The following is a 22,104-nucleotide window of genomic DNA, read 5'->3' on the forward strand; positions in this document are numbered from 1 at the left end:
GAGGGACAACCAGTAAACTAAGACAAGAGTATATATAAACAAGGCAAATGTATATTTATACACTCAGGGATATACCTGTTTATACACTGTATGAATGGAACCGCGTTTATGTGTTCAACCATAAATGTATTTTGATGCTTTGGCAACATAAGATGTACCTTATCATGCCAATAAAGCGATTTGTATTGTATTGTATTGTATTGTGAGGGAAGGAGATAGAGAAGAGAGGAAGACACCCCGGGGAAGGGGTTGGACTCAGAGCCCGGCCGCGGTGACCCGGAGCCCCCGTGCACGGCCTAGCGCCTCAGGCCTGGCCCGACTCACCTCAGCTCAGCTCCCGCTCCAGCCCGTCGCCGCCGCTCCCCCGCTCACTGTCTCTCGGGCTCTCGGGCCGCGCGGTTCTCTCTGTCTCTGTATCTCTTTTCCCGGTCCCGCACTCACGGCAGGCCGCAGGCTTAGGCCCCGCCCACACACGCCATGAAACGCGCCCTGTGACGCATCATACTGCGGTTCCCCCGTAGGATTGGTCAACCATCATGTCACTCAACGCTAATGCGGCCCGTCGATTGGGCCATCCACTCGTCAGTCACGCCGAAGAAGCTTTGTTAAAATGAGCGGATTTTGTCCATTTTTTGTAAACTGTCCAAACAATTTTTGTCTGACCAAAAAATAATCACACCTATGACACTCTCCTAATCATAAGCTTTCTTTTGATATAACATATGTGTAGGTACGCTCCATAACCTTTGAGTTTACCACGCACATACACACAGACAGACAGACAAACTCATTTATATAAATAGATAGCAGCCCCTGTGTATATTATAGAGAATAGCAGCCCCTGTGTATATTATAGGGAATAGCAGCCCCTGTGTATTTTATAGGGAATAGCAGCCCCTGTGTATATTATAGGGAATAGCAGCCCCTGTGTATATTATAGAGAATAGCAGCCCCTGTGTATATTATAGGGAATAGCAGCCCCTGTGTATATTATAGTGAATAGCAGCCCCTGTGTATATTATAGAGAATAGCAGCCCCTGTGTATATTATAGAGAATAGCAGTCCCTGTGTATATTATAGAGAATAGCAGCCCCTGTGTATATTATAGGGAACAGCAGCTCCTGTGTATATTATAGAGAATAGCAGCCCCTGTGTATATTATAGAGAATAGCAGCCCCTGTGTATATTATAGAGAATAGCAGCCCCTGTGTATATTATAGAGAATAGCAGCCTCTGTGTATATTATAGAGAATAGCAGCCCCTGTGTATATTATAGAGAATAGCAGCCCCTGTGTATATTATAGAGAATAGCAGCCCCTGTGTATATTATAGAGAATAGCAGCCCCTGTGTATATTATAGAGAATAGCAGCCCCTGTGTATATTATAGAGAATAGCAGCCTCTGTGTATATTATAGAGAATAGCAGCCCCTGTGTATATTATAGAGAATAGCAGCCCCTGTGTATATTATAGAGAATAGCAGCCCCTGTGTATATTATAGAGAATAGCAGCCCCTTGTGTACATTATAGAGAATAGCAGCCCCTGTGTATATTTTCGGGAATAGTAGCCCCTGTGTATATTATAGAGAATAGCAGCCCCTGTGTATATTATAGAGAATAGCAGCCCCTGTGTATATTATAGAGAATAGCAGCCCCTGTGTATATTATAGAGAATAGCAGCCCCTGTGTATATTATAGAGAATAGCAGCCCCTGTGTATATTATAGAGAATAGCAGCCCCTGTGTCTATTATAGAGAATAGCAGCCCCTGTGTATATTATAGAGAATAGCAGCCTCTGTGTATATTATAGAGAATAGCAGCCCCTGTGTATATTATAGAGAATAGCAGCCCCTGTGTATATTATAGGGAATAGCAGCTCCTGTATATATTATAGAGAATAGCAGCCTCTGTGTATATTATAGAGAATAGCAGCTCCTGTGTATATTATAGAGAATAGCAGCCCCTGTGTATATTATAGGGAATAGCAGCTCCTGTGTATATTATAGAGAATAGCAGCCCCTGTGTATATTATAGGGAATAGCAGCCCCTGTGTATATTATAGAGAATAGCAGCTCCTGTGTATATTATACAGAATAGCAGCCCCTGTGTATATTATAGGGAATAGCAGTCCCTGTGTATATTATAGAGAATAGCAGCCGCTGTGTATATTATAGAGAATGGCAGCCGCTGTGTATATTATAGGGAATAGCAGCCCCTGTGTATATTATAGAGAATAGCAGCCCCTGTGTATATTATAGTGAATAGCAGCCCCTGTGTATATTATAGAGAATAGCAGCCCCTGTGTATATTATAGGGAATAGCAGCCCCTGTGTATATTATAGAGAATAGCAGCCCCTGTGTATATTATAGAGAATAGCAGCTCCTGTGTATATTATAGAGGATAGCAGCCCCTGTGTATATTATAGAGAATAGCAGCTCCTGTGTATATTATAGAGAATAGCAGCTTTGTGTATATTATAGAGAATAGCAGCCCCTGTGTATATTATAGAGAATAGCAGCCCCTGTGTATATTATGGAGAATAGCAGCCCCTGTGTATATTATAGAGAATAGCAGCCCCTGTGTATATTATGGAGAATAGCAGCCCCTGTGTATATTATAGAGAATAGCAGCCCCTGTGTATATTATAGGGAATAGCAGCCCCTGTGTATATTATGGAGAATAGCAGCCCCTGTGTATATTATGGAGAATAGCAGCCCCTGTGTATATTATAGAGAATAGCAGCCCCTGTGTATATTATAGGGAATAGCAGCCCCTGTGTATATTATAGTGAATAGCAGCTCCTGTGTATATTATAGAGAATAGCAGCCCCTGAGTATATTATAGAGAATAGCAGCCCCTGTGTATATTATAGAGAATAGCAGCCCCTGTGTATATTATAGAGAATAGCAGCCCCTGTGTATATTATAGGGAATAGCAGCCCCTGTGTATATTATAGTGAATAGCAGCCCTGTGTATATTATAGAGAATAGCAGCCCCTGTGTATATTGTTACTGGATAGTTATTACTGTATTTATTACTATTCTGCAGGAGCAATGTATATATTATCATGATATTTGTGTCCCTGTGCATATTACCCTGTAGCTTTGTGTGTAAGTGTTTGTTCTGTGGTGTGTGAGAATCCCCTGCCATGAACATCTCTCTTCTTTCCCTGCAGGTACGTCATGGTTTCGACGCCCTTCTGCTTTGAGCCCAACATCCGTTACGAGATTAGCATCAGGTTCCAGCGGCTCTACGCTCCGCAGTGGAACACCAACACTTTCATCTTGGTGGATTCAGTAAGTGTGTCAAGGGGCTGCCTGGCTCTCCTTTCTGCTGTCACTGGATCCGATGCCCAGTCCCCTTTAGATCAACCTGGACGTTTGTCTCATTTCAAGTTGAGAGCTAAAAATTAAAACACCACCAACGCCAGGAATCTGACATAAATGTATAAATAGTGGAATCACCCAGCAGAGTGATCAGGACCTGATTTTAAACGTCATCTTAAACGATCTCTCTCGCAGATTCTGATCTCCCTGCTGAACATTTCTTACATTTTCTGTTCTCTGTTTTACAAAAATGTCAACCCTTTTGAATTAATTGTGCGTTCATTTTTTGATGTTCCTCGGTGGAAAGGCTGCCCAATTTACTGACAAAAGTGTTTTTAACAGTTAATTATTTTTCTTCTGTTCCATCCATTATTCCAGTGGATCCGTTACTAATGCAGTTGTCTCACAGGGTAGCAGAAATATCCAGCCCATTAGAGCCTCTGCTTTAATATCCCACCCAGTCTAATCCCACTCTCCCCCTCACTCCCCACACCCTTTAATATCCCACCCAGTCTAATCCCACTCTCCCTCTCACTCCCCGTACCCTTTAATCTCCCACCCAGTCTAATCCCGCTCTCCTGCTCACTCCCTATGACCCTTTAATATCCCACCCAGTCTAATCCCACTCTCCCCCTCACTCCCCGTACCCTTTAATATCCCACCCAGTCTATTTCCACTCTCCCGCTCACTCTCCGTACCCTTTAATATCCCACCTAGGCTAATCCCACTCTCCCCCTCACTCCCCGCACCCTTTAATATCCCACGCAGTCTATTCCCGCTCTCCTGCTCACTCACCGCACCCTTTAATATCCCACCCAGTCTAATCCCACTCTCCCGCTCACTCTCCGTACCCTTTAATATCCCGCCTAGGCTAATCCCACTCTCCCCCTCACTCCCCATACCCTTTAATATCCCACCCAGTCTATTCCCGCTCTCCTGCTCACTCCCTACGACCATTTAATATCCCACCCAGTCTAATCCCACTCTCCCCCTCACTCCCCGTACCCTTTACTATCCCACCCAGTCTAATCCCACTCTCCCGCTCACTCTCCGTACCCTTTAATATCCCACCTAGGCTAATCCCACTCTCCCCCTCACTCCCCATACCCTTTAATATCCCACCCAGTCTATTCCCGCTCTCCTGCTCACTCCCTACGACCCTTTAATATCCCACCCAGTCTATTCCCGCTCTCCTGCTCACTCCCTACGACCCTTTAATATCCCACCCAGTCTATTCCCGCTCTCCTGCTCACTCCCTACGGCCCTTTAATACAGTAAGAGTCGGTGGCTTCCGGTGTGTGTCAGCTGTGGCTCAGTGGATCACACGCTCTCCTTTGAATCGAGCAGGTCGACACTCCCAGTGCGGTTCTGAGGAAGTGCTGCACTGTCGGAGGTGCCGTCTTTCGCATCAGATGTTAAACTGAGGCCTATCCCTCAACCAACATCACTAAAACAGATTAGCTGCTCATTAACACATTGCTGTTTGTGGGAGCTTGCTGTGCGCAAATTGGCTGCTGCGTTTCCTACATTACCAAAAAATGTATTTCATTGGCTGGAAAGCGCTTTGGGACGTCCTGAGGTGGATATTGAAATGCAAATTCTTTCTAAATTGTTAATTTTGCTTTAAGAATGCTGTAGCATCATTGCACATTATCTGTGTGCTGTATCGGTAATCAAATGCCTAGCCAGAGGGAACCAATCGTACAGTGAATGGAGACGGTAAAGAAACTCGACACCTTGTGTGTGGTTTGGAGGATTTGTTAATGGTCTTACAGAATCCCAGACTTGGTGCTAAAGGTTTCTCTTCCCTCGGCAGCTGGTTCTGTTGCCCAAGTTCTCCGAGCTGCCAGGGTTTGCTGGCACCGACCCCATTGCAGTCCATCACCGTGAGGAGATGGTTCGCTACATGTGTCTTGACTCCTTCATGATGGCCAGCATGCCAATGTTGGCGGAAATGTGCGTCAGATTGATCTGCAGCATCTCGGCGATCATGCACGACGGGGCCCTGCGTAAGTGTGACAACTGCGAGTGAAAATAAACGCGTGATATTAGTGCAAACCTGTGTTTTTTCCACATCTTGGTTCTTCCCTGAATTCCAACTCTGTATTTCATTATGGGCAATGCGGAAGTGGGGCTACATCATTCAGTCCACCTTTAAATAAGGTGTCAGCCGTGGCTCAGTGGATCTCCCTCTCTCCCTTTGAGTCCAAAGTCGTGGGTTTCAGTCCCACTCCAGAGACTGGAGCCCATAATCCAGGCCAACACTCGCAGTGCAGTGCTGAGGGAGTGCCGCACTGTCGGAGGGGCAGTACTGAGGGAGCGCTGCACTGTCGGAGGGGCAGTACTGAGGGAGCGCCGCACTGTCGGAGGGGCAGTACTGAGGGAGTGCCGCACTGTCACAGGGGCAGTACTGAGGGAGCGCTGCACTGTTGGAGGGGCAGTACTGAGGGAGCGCCACACTGTCGGAGGGGCAGTACTGAGGGAGCGCCGCACTGTCGGAGGGGCAGTACTGAGGGAGCGCCGCACTGTCGGAGGGGCAGTACTGAGGGAGCGCCGCACTGTCGGAGGGGCAGTACTGAGGGAGTGCCGCACTGTTGGAGGGGCAGTACTGAGGGAGTGCCGCACTGTCGGAGGGGCAGTACTGAGGGAGTGCCGCACTGTCGGAGGGGCAGTACTGAGGGAGCGCCGCACTGTCGGAGGGGCAGTACTGAGGGAGTGCCGCACTGTCGGAGGGGCAGTACTGAGGGAGTGCCGCACTGTCGGAGGGGCAGTACTGAGGGAGCGCAGCACTGTCGGAGGGGCAGTACTGAGGGAGCGCCGCACTGTCGGAGGGGCAGTACTGAGGGAGCGCCGCACTGTCGGAGGGGCAGTGCTGAGGGAGCGCCGCACTGTCGGAGGGGCAGTACTGAGGGAGCGCCACACTGTCGGAGGGGCAGTACTGAGGGAGCGCCACACTGTCGGAGGGGCAGTACTGAGGGAGCGCTGCACTGTCAGAGGGGCAGTACTGAGGGAGTGCTGCACTGTCCGAGGGGCAGTACTGAGGGAGCACCGCGCTGTCGGAGGGGCAGTACTGAGGGAGCGCTGCACTGTCGGAGGGGCAGTACTGAGGGAGCGCCGCACTGTCGGAGGGGCAGTACTGAGGGAGCGCCGCACTGTCGGAGGGGCAGTACTGAGGGAGCGCCACACTGTCGGAGGGGCAGTACTGAGGGAGCGCTGCACTGTCAGAGGGGCAGTACTGAGGGAGTGCTGCACTGTCCGAGGGGCAGTACTGAGGGAGCGCCGCGCTGTCGGAGGGGCAGTACTGAGGGAGCGCTGCACTGTCGGAGGGGCAGTACTGAGGGAGCGCTGCACTGTCGGAGGGGCAGTACTGAGGGAGCGCTGCACTCTCCACTCTGGGCACAGGGAGTTGCGGTACACCTCAGCTCCAAGAACCAGGAGTTGTTATTCCTGCTGCGTGCTGAGCTGCCTGGCTTTTCTCTGGGCACCACATGTGACCTGACCTTTGCTTTGTGTGGTACTGACTCAGTCTCTCAGGGCCCAGTGAGTTCAACTCTTCCTCCATCCATGGAAAGTCTCTCCAGTCCCACCGGGAATTCAGCTGTTTCTGATGGGACTGGGGACGGGAATTCCCCAATCCTTGTACTAAAAAACACTGCAGTCCTTCATGGAACCCCATCCCTGTGAGACTTTGCTAACCCCAGATAACTCACTTCATAGGAACAGCAGGAGGCCATTCAGCCCCTCCAGCCTGTTCAGTTAGATCATGGCTGATCTGTATCACAACCCCATTTACCCGCCTTTGCTCTGTATCCCTGGATACCCTCACCCAACAAAAACCTCGCTATCTCGGTATTGAAAGTTTCAGTTGACCCCAGCATCCACAGAGAGAGATCCAGATTTCCACCACCCATTGTGTGGAAAAAGTCCTTCCTGATTTCACTCCTGAACGGCCTGGCTCTAATTTTAAGGTTGTGGCCCCTCGTTCTTGATCCCCACCAGAGGAAATAGTTTCTCTCTATCCATCCTATGGAATCCTATTAACATTCAGGATCCCGGCCCCCACATTATTGGGCACTGGTGGCCTGAGGTCTATTCAACACCCGATGTTCAATAACGTGAGGAAGCTGCAGGCTCCATCTTTTCAAGGCACGTCAGACCTGAGCACCAGTGCAGAAGCACAGTGCCCATTCGGACTGGGACCCGCATTGACCTCTCCTCCGACTGGCCCAGACCTCTTCATTACACAACTCCGGTAAAAATAAACAATGGCAGCAGCTGGGGTTACCGACCAGTTACCAGGAGAGGGAACCCGAACCAATTCCTGCTCCTCACCCCAATGGAGGGACATTGCCCAGACCCAGAGGGGGCGTAATTTTAGCCTTGCCCGCTGGGCGGGAAATGGGGGAGTTCGGGTTGGCCTCTCATTTTACACCTGGCAGGTGTGGTTAGAATTACCCGCCCCCCAGCCCCCAGGATTCTGAACTTGCCACCTTCCTGGCTGTGTGGCGACTCCCTGGGAATCTCTGAGCCAAGGACGGGCCCCAGAGCAAAATATCCAACATACTTTGGGATTCTCACCCAACCAATGAGCTCCTGCAACCGACCAACTCACAAGGGGAGTAAGGAGGGAAGTCCCGGGGAAATCGAGATGGGAAATAGCCAACAGGAAAGGCCATTGATGCAGACCTGGGGGTCAAGAGACAATTGTATGTCCCTGGGTACAGAGGAGACTGATGATGTGTGAAAGTGGACAGGGCTTGTTGGGTGTGATGGACTTCTCTTGGTCTGGAAATGTCCTGATGTTGGGTGTTGAGAATTTTCCTCTGTTGTTGATATTTCCCGTCTCTTGTTTCGGACTCTCCAGCCTGCCAGTGTGACCGGCAGGGTTCCACCAGCTCAGTGTGTGAGCAGATCGGAGGACAGTGTCCGTGTAAGAGTAACGTGATTGGTCAACGCTGTGACCAGTGTGCTCCCGGCTATTACGGCTTTGGGCCCAATGGCTGCTCTCGTAAGTCTCAATTTTTATGTGAAACACCTTGAGATGTTTTTACTACAGCAAAGTCGCTATATAAATGCAAGTTGTTGTTGTTGATCAGATGAAGAAACTCTCAGCAGAGGTTGGGCAGTGAATGTTTCTCCCGCTCGCAGGGAAAGAACTCCTGGTGCTAATATCGGATTCATGCTCATAGAACGGGATAAAATGGAATATAATCCAAATCTTTCAAATGTTGAGGGGTTGTGTGATGTCGATGACAGCAGAGTATTTGACAGGAACTGTGAGCACAAAGGGTAGGGTGGTGTAGTGGCCCATTAATCCACGGAACGTGAGTTTAAATCTCACCAGGACAGTTTGAGAATTTGAATTCAGTTTAAAAGTTCTGGACTTAAAAATCTGGTCTCAGTAAAAGTGACCATGAAGCTGTCGGATTGTCGTAAAAACCCAACTGGGTCACTGATGTCCTTCAGGGAAGGAAACCTGCCGTCCTCATCCAGTCTGGGCCTATAGGTGACTCCAGTCCCACACCAACCTGGGTGACTCTTAGCTGCCCTCTGAAGGGGCCGAGCGAGACACTTTCAAGAAGAAGGCCCACCACCACCTTCTCAGGTCAACTAGGGGTGGGCAATAAATGTTGGCCTTGCCAGCGACTCCCACATCCCGAGAATGTATAAAAAAAGAACGGTGTGACACAGAGTTAGAATAATGAGCTTCAAGTGAGAAAATAAATTACTTTTCTTGGGTGTGTAGAGTCTGTGATAGGGGAGAGTGTCCATGGGCTGTGGGAGGAGATTAAATGGGTGGGTAGAGTCTGTGATAGGGGAGAGTGTCCATGGGCTGTGGGAGGAGATTAAATGGGTGGGTAGAGTCTGTGATAGGGGAGAGTGTCCATGGGCTGTGGGAGGAGATTCAATGGGTGGGTAGAGTCTGTGATAGGGGAGAGTGTACATGGGCTGTGGGAGGAGATTAAATGGGTGGGTAGAGTCTGTGATAGGGGAGAGTGACCATGGGCTGTGGGGGGAGATTCAATGGGTGGGTAGAGTCCATGATAGGGGAGAGTGTACATGGGCTGTGGGAGGAGATTAAATGGGTGGGTAGAGTCTGTGATCGGGGAGAGTGTCCATGGGCTGTGGGAGGAGATTCAATGGGTGGGTAGAGTCTGCGATAGGGGAGAGTGTCCATGGGCTGTGGGAGGAGATTAAATGGGTGGGTAGAGTCTGTGATAGGGGAGAGTGTCCATGGGCTGTGGGGGGAGATTAAATGGATGGGTAGAGTCTGTGATAGGGGAGAGTGTCCATGGGCTGTGGGAGGAGATTAAATGGGTGGGTAGAGTCCGTGATAGGGGAGAGTGTCCATGGGCTGTGTGAGGAGATTAAATGGATGGGTAGAGTCTGTGATAGGGGAGAGTGTCCATGGGCTGTGGGGGGAGATTAAATGGATGGGTAGAGTCTGTGATAGGGGAGAGTGTCCATGGGCTGTGGGGGGAGATTCAATGGGTGGGTAGAGTCCATGATAGGGGAGAGTGTACATGGGCTGTGGGAGGAGATTAAATGGGTGAGCAGAGTCCATGATAGGGGAGAGTGTCCATGGGCTGTGGGGGGAGATTCAATGGGTGGGTAGAGTCTGTGATAGGGGAGAGTGTACATGGGCTGTGGGAGGAGATTCAATGGGTGGGTAGAGTCTGTGATAGGGGAGAGTGTCCATGGGCTGTGGGAGGAGATTAAATGGGTGGGTAGAGTCCGTGATAGGGGTGAGTGTCCATGGACTGTGGGAGGAGATTAAATGGGTGGGTAGAGTCTGTGATAGGGGAGAGTGTACATGGGCTGTGGGGGGAGATTAAATGGATGGGTAGAGTCTGTGATAGGGGAGAGTGTCCATGGGCTGTGGGAGGAGATTAAATGGGTGGGTAGAGTCCGTGATAGAGGAGAGTGTCCATGGGCTGTGGGAGGAGATTCAATGGGTGGGTAGAGTCTGTGATAGGGGAGAGTGTCCATGGACTGTGGGAGGAGATTAAATGGGTGGGTAGAGTCCGTGATAGAGGAGAGTGTCCATGGGCTGTGGGAGGAGATTCAATGGGTGGGTAGAGTCTGTGATAGGGGAGAGTGTCCATGGGCTGTGGGAGGAGATTAAATGGGTGGGTAGAGTCTGTGATAGGGGAGAGTGTCCATGGGCTATGGGAGGAGATTCAATGGGTGGTAGAGTCTGTGATAGATGATCCTAGCTCTTTTAATTGTCCATTTATGTGCAGCTGAGGTGAGGTGAAGTTGCCCGAATGGACTGTTGATGAAGATTTAGTGACACCTCTTGCTTTCCCTCCCACAGCTTGTAGCTGCAGCCCTGAAGGATCAATCCACAGCATGTGTGAGCAGACCAGCGGGCAATGCCAGTGCCGACAAGGGGCGAGGGGCCGTCAGTGCGACCAGTGTTCCCCACAGTCCTGGGGCTTCCCCAAGTGCCAACAATGCCAGTGTAACGGGCACTCGGAGGAGTGCGACTCCCGAACGGGGACGTGTCTGAACTGTAGGGACAACACATCGGGACAGCACTGTGAGAGGTCAGTCATCTACCCCGGGGTCTGGCAGTCTGCTATCATGTCGTCTACCCCGGGGTCGGGCAGTCTGCTATCATGTCGTTTACCCCGGGGTCAGGCAGTCTGCTATCATGTCGTCTACCCCAGGGGTCGGGCAGTCTGCTATCATGTCATCTACCCCGGGGTCAGGCAGTCTGCTATCATGTCGTCTACCCCGGGGTCGGGCAGTCTGCTATCATGTCGTCTACCCCAGGGGTCGGGCAGTCTGCTATCATGTCGTCTACCCCGGGGTCAGGCAGTCTGCTATCATGTCGTCTACCCCGGGGTCAGGCAGTCTGCTATCATGTCGTCTACCCCGGGGTCGGGCAGTCTGCTATCATGTCGTCTACCCCAGGGGTCGGGCAGTCTGCTATCATGTCGTCTACCCCGGGGTCAGGCAGTCTGCTATCATGTCGTCTACCCCAGGGGTCGGGCAGTCTGCTATCATGTCGTCTACCCCGGGGTCAGGCAGTCTGCTATCATGTCGTCTACCCCAGGGGTCGGGCAGTCTGCTATCATGTCGTCTACCCCGGGGTCGGGCAGTCTGCTATCATGTCATCTACCCCGGGGTCGGGCAGTCTGCTATCATGTCGTCTACCCCAGGGGTCGGGCAGTCTGCTATCATGTCGTCTACCCCAGGGGTCAGGCAGTCTGCTATCATGTCGTCTACCCCGGGGTCGGGCAGTCTGCTATCATGTCGTCTACCCCGGGGTCGGGCAGTCTGCTATCATGTCGTCTACCCCGGGGTCAGGCAGTCTGCTATCATGTCGTCTACCCCAGGGGTCGGGCAGTCTGCTATCATGTCGTCTACCCTGAGGTCGGGCAGTCTGCTTTCATGTCGTCTACCCGGGGGACGGCAGTCTGCTATCATGCCGTCTACCCCGGGGTCAGGCAGTCTGCTATCATGTCGTCTACCCCGGGGTCGGGCAGTCTGCTATCATGTCGTCTACCCCAGGGGTCGGGCAGTCTGCTATCATGTCGTCTACCCCGGGGTCGGGCAGTCTGCTATCATTTCGTCTACCCCGGGGTCGGGCAGTCTGCTATCATGTCGTCTACCCCGGGGTCGGGCAGTCTGCTATCATGTCGTCTACCCGGGGTCGGGCAGTCTGCTATCATGTCGTCTACCCCGGGGTCGGGCAGTCTGCTATCATGTCGTCTACCCGGGGGACGGCAGTCTGCTATCATGCCGTCTACCCCGGGGTCGGGCAGTCTGCTATCATGTCGTCTACCCCGGGGTCGGGCAGTCTGCTATCATGTCGTCTACCCCGGGGTCGGGCAGTCTGCTATCATGTCGTCTACCCGGGGGACGGCAGTCTGCTATCATGTCGTCTACCCCAGGGGTCGGGCAGTCTGCTATCATGTCGTCTACCCTGGGGTCGGGCAGTCTGCTATCATGTCGTCTACCCGGGGGACGGCAGTCTGCTATCATGCCGTCTACCCCGGGGTCGGGCAGTCTGCTATCATGTCGTCTACCCGGGGGACGGCAGTCTGCTATCATGTCGTCTACCCCGGGGTCGGGCAGTCTGCTATCATGTCGTCTACCCCGGGGGTCAGGCAGTCTGCTATCATGTCGTCTACCCCAGGGGTCGGGCAGTCTGCTATCATGTCGTCTACCCCGGGGTCGGGCAGTCTGCTATCATGTCGTCTACCCGGGGGACGACAGTCTGCTATCATGTCGTCTACCCCGGGGGACGGCAGTCTGCTATCATGTCGTCTACCCCGGGGTCGGGCAGTCTGCTATCATGTCGTCTACCCCGGGGTCGGGCAGTCTGCTATCATGTCGTCTACCCCGGGGTCAGGCAGTCTGCTATCATGTCGTCTACCCCGGGGTCGGGCAGTCTGCTATCATGTCGTCTACCCCGGGGTCGGGCAGTCTGCTATCATGTCGTCTACCCCGGGGTCGGGCAGTCTGCTATCATGTCGTCTACCCCGGGGTCGGGCAGTCTGCTATCATGTCGTCTACCCCGGGGTCAGGCAGTCTGCTATCATGTCGTCTACCCCGGGGTCAGGCAGTCTGCTATCATGTCGTCTACCCCGGGGTCGGGCAGTCTGCTATCATGTCGTCTACCCTGGGGTCGGGCAGTCTGCTATCATGTCGTCTACCCGGGGGACAGCAGTCTGCTATCATGTCGTCTACCCCGGGGTCAGGCAGTCTGCTATCATGTCGTCTACCCCGGGGTCAGGCAGTCTGCTATCATGTCGTCTACCCGGGGGACAGCAGTCTGCTATCATGTCGTCTACCCCGGGGTCGGGCAGTCTGCTATCATGTCGTCTACCCCGGGGTCGGGCAGTCTGCTATCATGTCGTCTACCCCGGGGTCAGGCAGTCTGCTATCATGTCGTCTACCCCGGGGTCGGGCAGTCTGCTATCATGTCGTCTACCCTGGGGTCGGGCAGTCTGCTATCATGTCGTCTACCCTGGGGTCGGGCAGTCTGCTATCATGTCGTCTACCCCGGGGTCGGGCAGTCTGCTATCATGTCGTCTACCCCGGGGTTGGGCAGTCTGCTATCATGTCGTCTACCCCGGGGTTGGGCAGTCTGCTATCATGTCGTCTACCCTGGGGTCGGGCAGTCTGCTATCATGTCGTCTACCCCGGGGTCGGGCAGTCTGCTATCATGTCGTCTACCCGGGGGACGGCAGTCTGCTATCATGTCGTCTACCCCGGGGTCGGGCAGTCTGCTATCATGTCGTCTACCCCGGGGTCGGGCAGTCTGCTATCATGTCGTCTACCCCGGGGTCGGGCAGTCTGCTATCATGTCGTCTACCCGGGGTCGGGCAGTCTGCTATCATGTCGTCTACCCCGGGGTCGGGCAGTCTGCTATCATGTCGTCTACCCAGGGGACGGCAGTCTGCTATCATGTCGTCTACCCTGGGGTCGGGCAGTCTGCTATCATGTCGTCTACCCCGGGGTCAGGCAGTCTGCTATCATGTCGTCTACCCCGGGGTGGGGCAGTCTGCTATCATGTCGTCTACCCCGGGGGTCAGGCAGTCTGCTATCATGTCGTCTACCCCGGGGTCAGGCAGTCTGCTATCATGTCGTCTACCCCGGGGTCGGGCAGTCTGCTATCATGTCGTCTACCCCGGGGTCAGGCAGTCTGCTATCATGTCGTCTACCCCGGGGTCGGGCAGTCTGCTATCATGTCGTCTACCCTGGGGTCGGGCAGTCTGCTATCATGTCGTCTACCCCGGGGTCAGGCAGTCTGCTATCATGTCGTCTACCCCGGGGTCGGGCAGTCTGCTATCATGTCGTCTACCCCGGGGTCGGGCAGTCTGCTATCATGTCGTCTACCCCGGGGTCGGGCAGTCTGCTATCATGTCGTCTACCCCGGGGTCAGGCAGTCTGCTATCATGTCGTCTACCCCGGGGTCGGGCAGTCTGCTATCATGTCGTCTACCCCGGGGTCGGGCAGTCTGCTATCATGTCGTTTACCCCGGGGTCAGGCAGTCTGCTATCATGTCGTCTACCCCAGGGGTCGGGCAGTCTGCTATCATGTCATCTACCCCGGGGTCAGGCAGTCTGCTATCATGTCGTCTACCCCGGGGTCGGGCAGTCTGCTATCATGTCGTCTACCCCAGGGGTCGGGCAGTCTGCTATCATGTCGTCTACCCCGGGGTCAGGCAGTCTGCTATCATGTCGTCTACCCCGGGGTCAGGCAGTCTGCTATCATGTCGTCTACCCCGGGGTCGGGCAGTCTGCTATCATGTCGTCTACCCCAGGGGTCGGGCAGTCTGCTATCATGTCGTCTACCCCGGGGTCAGGCAGTCTGCTATCATGTCGTCTACCCCAGGGGTCGGGCAGTCTGCTATCATGTCGTCTACCCCGGGGTCAGGCAGTCTGCTATCATGTCGTCTACCCCAGGGGTCGGGCAGTCTGCTATCATGTCGTCTACCCCGGGGTCGGGCAGTCTGCTATCATGTCATCTACCCCGGGGTCGGGCAGTCTGCTATCATGTCGTCTACCCCAGGGGTCGGGCAGTCTGCTATCATGTCGTCTACCCCAGGGGTCAGGCAGTCTGCTATCATGTCGTCTACCCCGGGGTCGGGCAGTCTGCTATCATGTCGTCTACCCCGGGGTCGGGCAGTCTGCTATCATGTCGTCTACCCCGGGGTCAGGCAGTCTGCTATCATGTCGTCTACCCCAGGGGTCGGGCAGTCTGCTATCATGTCGTCTACCCTGAGGTCGGGCAGTCTGCTTTCATGTCGTCTACCCGGGGGACGGCAGTCTGCTATCATGCCGTCTACCCCGGGGTCAGGCAGTCTGCTATCATGTCGTCTACCCCGGGGTCGGGCAGTCTGCTATCATGTCGTCTACCCCAGGGGTCGGGCAGTCTGCTATCATGTCGTCTACCCCGGGGTCGGGCAGTCTGCTATCATTTCGTCTACCCCGGGGTCGGGCAGTCTGCTATCATGTCGTCTACCCCGGGGTCGGGCAGTCTGCTATCATGTCGTCTACCCGGGGTCGGGCAGTCTGCTATCATGTCGTCTACCCCGGGGTCGGGCAGTCTGCTATCATGTCGTCTACCCGGGGGACGGCAGTCTGCTATCATGCCGTCTACCCCGGGGTCGGGCAGTCTGCTATCATGTCGTCTACCCCGGGGTCGGGCAGTCTGCTATCATGTCGTCTACCCCGGGGTCGGGCAGTCTGCTATCATGTCGTCTACCCGGGGGACGGCAGTCTGCTATCATGTCGTCTACCCCAGGGGTCGGGCAGTCTGCTATCATGTCGTCTACCCTGGGGTCGGGCAGTCTGCTATCATGTCGTCTACCCGGGGGACGGCAGTCTGCTATCATGCCGTCTACCCCGGGGTCGGGCAGTCTGCTATCATGTCGTCTACCCGGGGGACGGCAGTCTGCTATCATGTCGTCTACCCCGGGGTCGGGCAGTCTGCTATCATGTCGTCTACCCCGGGGGTCAGGCAGTCTGCTATCATGTCGTCTACCCCAGGGGTCGGGCAGTCTGCTATCATGTCGTCTACCCCGGGGTCGGGCAGTCTGCTATCATGTCGTCTACCCGGGGGACGACAGTCTGCTATCATGTCGTCTACCCCGGGGGACGGCAGTCTGCTATCATGTCGTCTACCCCGGGGTCGGGCAGTCTGCTATCATGTCGTCTACCCCGGGGTCGGGCAGTCTGCTATCATGTCGTCTACCCCGGGGTCAGGCAGTCTGCTATCATGTCGTCTACCCCGGGGTCGGGCAGTCTGCTATCATGTCGTCTACCCCGGGGTCGGGCAGTCTGCTATCATGTCGTCTACCCCGGGGTCGGGCAGTCTGCTATCATGTCGTCTACCCCGGGGTCGGGCAGTCTGCTATCATGTCGTCTACCCCGGGGTCAGGCAGTCTGCTATCATGTCGTCTACCCCGGGGTCAGGCAGTCTGCTATCATGTCGTCTACCCCGGGGTCGGGCAGTCTGCTATCATGTCGTCTACCCTGGGGTCGGGCAGTCTGCTATCATGTCGTCTACCCGGGGGACAGCAGTCTGCTATCATGTCGTCTACCCCGGGGTCAGGCAGTCTGCTATCATGTCGTCTACCCCGGGGTCAGGCAGTCTGCTATCATGTCGTCTACCCGGGGGACAGCAGTCTGCTATCATGTCGTCTACCCCGGGGTCGGGCAGTCTGCTATCATGTCGTCTACCCCGGGGTCGGGCAGTCTGCTATCATGTCGTCTACCCCGGGGTCGGGCAGTCTGCTATCATGTCGTCTACCCCGGGGTCGGGCAGTCTGCTATCATGTCGTCTACCCCGGGGTCAGGCAGTCTGCTATCATGTCGTCTACCCCGGGGTCGGGCAGTCTGCTATCATGTCGTCTACCCTGGGGTCGGGCAGTCTGCTATCATGTCGTCTACCCTGGGGTCGGGCAGTCTGCTATCATGTCGTCTACCCCGGGGTCGGGCAGTCTGCTATCATGTCGTCTACCCCGGGGTTGGGCAGTCTGCTATCATGTCGTCTACCCCGGGGTTGGGCAGTCTGCTATCATGTCGTCTACCCTGGGGTCGGGCAGTCTGCTATCATGTCGTCTACCCCGGGGTCGGGCAGTCTGCTATCATGTCGTCTACCCGGGGGACGGCAGTCTGCTATCATGTCGTCTACCCCGGGGTCGGGCAGTCTGCTATCATGTCGTCTACCCCGGGGTCGGGCAGTCTGCTATCATGTCGTCTACCCCGGGGTCGGGCAGTCTGCTATCATGTCGTCTACCCGGGGTCGGGCAGTCTGCTATCATGTCGTCTACCCCGGGGTCGGGCAGTCTGCTATCATGTCGTCTACCCAGGGGACGGCAGTCTGCTATCATGTCGTCTACCCTGGGGTCGGGCAGTCTGCTATCATGTCGTCTACCCCGGGGTCAGGCAGTCTGCTATCATGTCGTCTACCCCGGGGTGGGGCAGTCTGCTATCATGTCGTCTACCCCGGGGGTCAGGCAGTCTGCTATCATGTCGTCTACCCCGGGGTCAGGCAGTCTGCTATCATGTCGTCTACCCCGGGGTCGGGCAGTCTGCTATCATGTCGTCTACCCCGGGGTCAGGCAGTCTGCTATCATGTCGTCTACCCCGGGGTCGGGCAGTCTGCTATCATGTCGTCTACCCTGGGGTCGGGCAGTCTGCTATCATGTCGTCTACCCCGGGGTCAGGCAGTCTGCTATCATGTCGTCTACCCCGGGGTCGGGCAGTCTGCTATCATGTCGTCTACCCCGGGGTCGGGCAGTCTGCTATCATGTCGTCTACCCCGGGGTCGGGCAGTCTGCTATCATGTCGTCTACCCCGGGGTCAGGCAGTCTGCTATCATGTCGTCTACCCCGGGGTCGGGCAGTCTGCTATCATGTCGTCTACCCCGGGGTCGGGCAGTCTGCTATCATGTCGTCTACCCCGGGGTCAGGCAGTCTGCTATCATGTCGTCTACCCCGGGGTCAGGCAGTCTGCTATCATGTCGTCTACCCCGGGGTCAGGCAGTCTGCTATCATGTCGTCTACCCCGGGGTCGGGCAGTCTGCTATCATGTCGTCTACCCCGGGGTCGGGCAGTCTGCTATCATGTCGTCTACCCCGGGGTCGGGCAGTCTGCTATCATGTCGTCTACCCCGGGGTCGGGCAGTCTGCTATCATGTCGTCTACCCCGGGGTCGGGCAGTCTGCTATCATGTCGTCTACCCCGGGGTTGGGCAGTCTGCTATCATGTCGTCTACCCCGGGGTCAGGCAGTCTGCTATCATGTCGTCTACCCCGGGGTCAGGCAGTCTGCTATCATGTCGTCTACCCCGGGGTCGGGCAGTCTGCTATCATGTCGTCTACCCTGGGGTCGGGCAGTCTGCTATCATGTCGTCTACCCCGGGGTCGGGCAGTCTGCTATCATGTCGTTTACCGCGGGGTCGGGCAGTCTGCTATCATGTCGTCTACCCTGGGGTCGGGCAGTCTGCTATCATGTCGTCTACCCCGGGGTCGGGCAGTCTGCTATCATGTCGTCTACCCCGGGGTCGGGCAGTCTGCTATCATGTCGTCTACCCCGGGGGACGGCAGTCTGCTATCATGTCGTCTACCCCGGGGTCAGGCAGTCTGCTATCATGTCGTCTACCCCGGGGTCGGGCAGTCTGCTATCATGTCGTCTACCCCGGGGTCGGGCAGTCTGCTATCATGTCGTCTACCCCGGGGGACGGCAGTCTGCTATCATGTCGTCTACCCCGGGGTCGGGCAGTCTGCTATCATGTCGTCTACCCCGGGGTCGGGCAGTCTGCTATCATGTCGTCTACCCCGGGGGACGGCAGTCTGCTATCATGTCGTCTACCCCGGGGGTCGGGCAGTCTGCTATCATGTCGTCTACCCCGGGGTCGGGCAGTCTGCTATCATGTCGTCTACCCCGGGGGACGGCAGTCTACTATCATGTCGTCTACCCCGGGGTTGGGCAGTCTGCTATCATGTCGTCTACCCCGGGGTCGGGCAGTCTGCTATCATGTCGTCTACCCGGGGGTCGGGCAGTCTGCTATCATGTCGTCTACCCCGGGGTCGGGCAGTCTGCTATCATGTCGTCTACCCCGGGGGACGGCAGTCTGCTATCATGTCGTCTACCCCGGGGTCGGGCAGTCTGCTATCATGTCGTCTACCCCGGGGTCGGGCAGTCTGCTATCATGTCGTCTACCCCGGGGTCGGGCAGTCTGCTTTCATGTCGTCTACCCTGGGGTCAGGCAGTCTGCTATCATGTCGTCTACCCCGGGGTTGGGCAGTCTGCTATCATGTCGTCTACCCCGGGGTCAGGCAGTCTGCTATCATGTCGTCTACCCCGGGGTCGGGCAGTCTGCTATCATGTCGTCTACCCCGGGGTTGGGCAGTCTGCTATCATGTCGTCTACCCGGGGGTCAGGCAGTCTGCTATCATGTCGTCTACCCCGGGGTCAGGCAGTCTGCTATCATGTCGTCTACCCCGGGGTCAGGCAGTCTGTTATCATGTCGTCTACCCCGGGGTCAGGCAGTCTGCTATCATGCCGTCTACCCCGGGGTCGGGCAGTCTGCTATCATAGAAACATAGAAGATAGGAGCAGGAGTAGGCCATTCGGCCCTTCGAGCCTGCTCCGCCATTCAATGAGATCATGGCTGATCATCCAAATTCAGTACCCGGTCCCTGCCTTCTCCCCATATCCCTTGATCCCTTTAGCCTTAAGAAATATATCCAACTCTTTCTTGAATATATTTAATGAACTGGCCTCCACCGCCCTCTGTGGCAGAGAATTCCACAGGTTCACCACTCTCTGGGTGAAGAAATTCCTCATTTCAGTCCTAAATGGCTTACCCCTTATCCTTAGACTATGACCCCTGGTTCTGGACTCCCCGACCATCAGAAACATCCTTCCTGCATCTAGTCTGTCCAGACCTGACAGAATTTTATAGGTTTCGATGAGATCCCCTCTCAATCTTCTAAACTCCAGTGAGTATAAGCCCAATTGACACAATCTCTCCTCATACGTCATTCCTGCCATCCCAGGTATCAGCCTGGTGAATCTTCGCTGCACTCCCTCCATGGCAAGAACGTCCTTCCTCCGGTAAGTTGACCAAAACTGCACACAATACTCAAGGTGCGGTCTCACCAAGGCCCTGTACAACTGCAGCAAGACATCCTTGTTCCTGTACTCGAACCCTCTTGCTACGAAGGCCAACATACCATTTGCCTTCTTAACCGCCTGCTGCACCTGCATGCTTACCTTCAGCGACTGGTGCACAAGAACACCCAGGTCTCTTTGCACTTCCCCTTCTCCCAATCTATTGCCATTCAAATAATAATCTGCCTTCCTGTTTTTGCCACCAAAGTGGATAACCTCACATTTATCCACATTATAGTGCATTTGCCATGTTTCTGCCCAATCACCCAACCTGTCCAAATCGTACTGGAGTTTCACGACATCCTCCTCACAGCTTACCCTCCCACCCAGCTTTGTGTCGTCTGCAAATTTGGAGATCATGTCGTCTATCCCGGGGGACGGCAGTCTGCTATCATGTCGTCTACCCGGGGGACGGCAGTCTGCTATCATGTCGTCTACCCCGGGGTCAGGCAGTCTGCTATCATGTCGTCTATCCCGGGGGACGGCAGTCTGCTATCATGTCGTCTACCCCGGGGTCAGGCAGTCTGTTATCATGTCGTCTACCCCGGGGGACGGCAGTCTGCTATCATGTCGTCTACCCCGGGGGTCGGGCAGTCTGCTATCATGTCGTCTACCCCGGGGGATGACAGTCTGCTATCATGTCGTCTACCCCGGGGACGGCAGTCTGCTATCATGTCGTCTACCCCGGGGTCGGGCAGTCTGCTATCATGTCGTCTACCCTGGGGTCGGGCAGTCTGCTATCATGTCGTCTACCCTGGGGTCGGGCAGTCTGCTATCATGTCGTCTACCCCGGGGTCAGGCAGTCTGCTATCATGTCGTCTACCCGGGGGACGACAGTCTGCTATCATGTCGTCTACCCCGGGGTCGGGCAGTCTGCTATCATGTCGTCTACCCCGGGGTCAGGCAGTCTGCTATCATGTCGTCTACCCCGGGGTCAGGCAGTCTGCTATCATGTCGTCTACCCCGGGGTCGGGCAGTCTGCTATCATGTCGTCTACCCGGGGGACGGCAGTCTGCTATCATGTCGTCTACCCCGGGGGATGACAGTCTGCTATCATGTCGTCTACCCCGGGGTCGGGCAGTCTGCTATCATGTCGTCTACCCCGGGGTCAGGCAGTCTGCTATCATGTCGTCTACCCCGGGGGACAGCAGTCTGCTATCATGTCGTCTACCCCGGGGTCAGGCAGTCTGCTATCATGTCGTCTACCCCGGGGTCGGGCAGTCTGCTATCATGTCGTCTACCCCGGGGTCGGGCAGTCTGCTATCATGTCGTCTACCCCGGGGTCGGGCAGTCTGCTATCATGTCGTCTACCCCGGGGTCAGGCAGTCTGCTATCATGTCGTCTACCCCGGGGTCAGGCAGTCTGCTATCATGTCGTCTACCCCGGGGTCAGGCAGTCTGCTATCATGTCGTCTACCCCGGGGTCAGGCAGTCTGCTATCATGTCGTCTACCCGGGGGTCGGGCAGTCTGCTATCATGTCGTCTACCCCGGGGGATGACAGTCTGCTATCATGTCGTCTACCCCGGGGACGGCAGTCTGCTATCATGTCGTCTACCCCGGGGTCGGGCAGTCTGCTATCATGTCGTCTACCCTGGGGTCGGGCAGTCTGCTATCATGTCGTCTACCCCGGGGTCGGGCAGTCTGCTATCATGTCGTCTACCCCGGGGTCAGGCAGTCTGCTATCATGTCGTCTACCCGGGGGACGACAGTCTGCTATCATGTCGTCTACCCCGGGGTCGGGCAGTCTGCTATCATGTCGTCTACCCCGGGGTCAGGCAGTCTGCTATCATGTCGTCTACCCCGGGGTCAGGCAGTCTGCTATCATGTCGTCTACCCCGGGGTCGGGCAGTCTGCTATCATGTCGTCTACCCGGGGGACGGCAGTCTGCTATCATGTCGTCTACCCCGGGGGATGACAGTCTGCTATCATGTCGTCTACCCCGGGGTCGGGCAGTCTGCTATCATGTCGTCTACCCCGGGGTCAGGCAGTCTGCTATCATGTCGTCTACCCCGGGGGACAGCAGTCTGCTATCATGTCGTCTACCCCGGGGTCAGGCAGTCTGCTATCATGTCGTCTACCCCGGGGTCGGGCAGTCTGCTATCATGTCGTCTACCCCGGGGTCGGGCAGTCTGCTATCA

General features: G+C 55.2%; 1 protein-coding gene across 4 annotated transcripts in view; it reads left to right on the forward strand.

Annotated features, from left to right (window-relative positions):
- The window catches only part of lamb2l (laminin, beta 2-like), a 401,500-nt gene that overhangs the window by 226,637 nt on the left and 152,759 nt on the right, over nucleotides 1-22,104 (forward strand). For all 4 annotated transcript variants that reach the window (XR_015080088.1, XM_086002162.1, XM_086002163.1 and 1 more), the window contains 4 exons: nucleotides 3,176-3,296; nucleotides 5,143-5,335; nucleotides 8,191-8,334; nucleotides 10,645-10,876. Coding sequence is in view for 3 of the 4 variants with exons in the window: in XM_086002162.1 (XP_085858288.1) it covers nucleotides 3,176-3,296; nucleotides 5,143-5,335; nucleotides 8,191-8,334; nucleotides 10,645-10,876 (690 nt within the window). In the remaining variant the exon portion in view is untranslated. The remainder of the gene's footprint in view (nucleotides 1-3,175; nucleotides 3,297-5,142; nucleotides 5,336-8,190; nucleotides 8,335-10,644; nucleotides 10,877-22,104) is intronic.

This window comes from Somniosus microcephalus, chromosome 11, assembly GCF_052327205.1.
Source record: "Somniosus microcephalus isolate GS21.2 chromosome 11, FLI_Smic_1.0, whole genome shotgun sequence".
Classification (NCBI taxonomy): domain Eukaryota; kingdom Metazoa; phylum Chordata; class Chondrichthyes; order Squaliformes; family Somniosidae; genus Somniosus; species Somniosus microcephalus.